Source organism: Triticum aestivum, chromosome 7A (assembly GCF_018294505.1).
Source record: "Triticum aestivum cultivar Chinese Spring chromosome 7A, IWGSC CS RefSeq v2.1, whole genome shotgun sequence".
Classification (NCBI taxonomy): Eukaryota; Viridiplantae; Streptophyta; class Magnoliopsida; order Poales; family Poaceae; genus Triticum; species Triticum aestivum.
This window is the reverse complement of record NC_057812.1, coordinates 560,826,071-560,828,173: the sequence shown is the minus strand read 5'-3', so window position 1 is coordinate 560,828,173 and position 2,103 is coordinate 560,826,071. Positions and strand designations below refer to the sequence as shown.

Sequence of the window (2,103 nt, the reverse complement as noted above, 5' to 3'; positions counted from 1 at the left end):
GGAGAAAGCAGCAGTCTCTGAGCCCCCGGCCGGGCTGCTGGCCACTCTGGTCCCGAAGTACTGTAGGACGACGACGAAGTGAGCGTGGGCGCGGCTCCAGCACGCGACAGCGAAACATGCCCGTCGACGTGTGACCCCCTGAGCCTGCCAAGCACCTCGCCTCTCACGTCTTGCTCCTAGGGAACAGGTGGCTCCTGGTCGCTCTTCCATCCGGTCTTCGTCGCCTGCTCCTGCTCGGCCGTATATAAACCCTTGCTCGATCCGTCCATGGAGGATCCAGCAGCACCACAACACTGTACAGTCTGCCAGAGCTCCGCCTCCCCCTCCATTGCCAGATTTTGATCGAGTGATCGGTCGGGCCGGTAGATCGATGGGGTTCCTGGAGGCCCTGTCGGGGCTGTGCCGGTCGTGCCCGGCCCCCCTCACGCGCGGCCACCTGCAGAAGGGGCGGCAGCTGGAGACGGTGGAGATGAAGGTCCGGATCGACTGCGAGGGGTGCGTGAGCAAGATCCGCAAGACGCTGGAGGGGATGGACGGCGTCACCGGCGTCGACGTCGTCCCCAGGGAGAACAGGGTGACCGTCACCGGCTACGTCGACGCCGCCAAGGTGATGCGCCGCGTCGCGCGCAAGACCGGCAAGCGCGTCGAGCCGTGGCCCTACGTGCCCTACGACGTCGTCGCGCACCCCTACGCGCCCGGCGCCTACGACAAGAGGGCGCCCGCCGGGTACGTCCGCGACGTCATGGCCAACCCCGGCGGCGCGAACGCGTCCTTCGCGCGCGCCACCTCCACCGAGACTAGGTACACCGGGGCCTTCTCCGACGAGAACCCCAACGCGGCGTGCGCGATCATGTAGCTCCTCACTAGGTCGATCGATCTCCTCCCGTTCCATTTGGTAACTCCTAGTAATACCTAGGTAGTAACTGCTACGTATGTATGTATATTTGGGTTACACTTTTTCCTCGGAGGAGCTGCATGGCTGCTCCGGGTTGGTTCAGGCGGCAGGCTGGCCGTCCTGCCGTCGTTCCCCTCGCAGATGCTTCAGGCTGCCCCGCCGTCGCCGTGCTGGGGCCGGTCAAGCTCTTCGACCACTGATGAGGTACGTGGCAATAAACTCCATGACCCGGATCTAGGTCTGGTCGTTGGTCTTGTTCCCATTCTGCTCCGCTGCAAGGTTGATCGATCTGGAATGATCTTGTGCTTCTGGGCATTACGCCGGGAATGATCCTCGATCGGCGTCCTGTTGACTCGGTGTTCGCATTTCTCCAATGTCATGTGCAGTTGCTGCAGTGTCCATGGGCCACCAATTTTTAACCTCCAGGCTCTAAGAAAGCCCTGGAGGCCACCTAAGATCACGCCGTTGCGCAATGCCAGTAAAGGAGTACTGATCTTGCCCGGCGAGGTCGGGTCTTTGTGATTGAATAAATTATTAGTGGATTTAGCTTCTTCCATCTTTCAGCTTCAGTTACTGTTTCCAGAATAGACTTTGTAATTTCCTTTCTTTACAAGAACCGTAAGTAGTGATCTATGTAACAATTCTACACAAGCAATTTAGTGCGTAATTTTTAGGAACAATTTCTGGCCAATTCTTGGCTTGATGTATGCTTGAATGATAACCAAACCAATCAATACCATTTTTTTTTTGCAAAAATATACTCTGGCTCTTGCTTGGAGGATTGCCACTATTTTGGCAAGTATTATAACCAACTCTACTTCAATTTTTTTCGGCAACACCAACCGACCAAAACATTAACCGAATTTGGTAGGGTTGGCTTGGGCTCAAACCAAACCCACCATTATTGAGCTTTGTTGCTCCAAATAACATCAAAGAATTATTCATGGGATCAAGCATTCTTGTTAGCAGTGTCTATCTGTTTTAGTTTTTTTTATTGTGGGAAGTAGATGTTTTAGTTATTAAAAACACATATTTTTCGAACCTCTAGTCCATGTCTTAGGGACCGAACGCTCTCCCCCTCCCCCGCCGCCCCGTCCGATGGGATGAGATGAGTGGCAGGAGGAGTGCGGGGATGATGAAGTGGGCGGGAAGGATAAAAGGGGAGTGGGAGGAGGGAGGAGAAATGGAGATAGAGGGACATGAGTGGC

At 55.3% G+C, this 2,103-nt stretch overlaps 1 protein-coding gene across 1 annotated transcript; it reads left to right on the top strand.

Annotated features, from left to right (window-relative positions):
* Positions 1 to 228: 228 nt before the first annotated feature.
* Positions 229 to 1,505, top strand: LOC123148247 (heavy metal-associated isoprenylated plant protein 26-like). The gene has a single exon (XM_044567634.1). It carries the CDS (start codon positions 371 to 373, stop codon positions 854 to 856), a length of 486 nt encoding a protein of 161 aa, XP_044423569.1. The 5' UTR covers positions 229 to 370; the 3' UTR covers positions 857 to 1,505.
* The last annotated feature ends 598 nt before the right edge of the window (positions 1,506 to 2,103 follow it).

Coding starts and splice junctions, on each gene's coding strand:
- LOC123148247 (XM_044567634.1), top strand. CDS start 371: ATGGGGTTCCTGGAGGCCCTGTCGGGGCTGTGCCGGTCGTGCCCGGCC.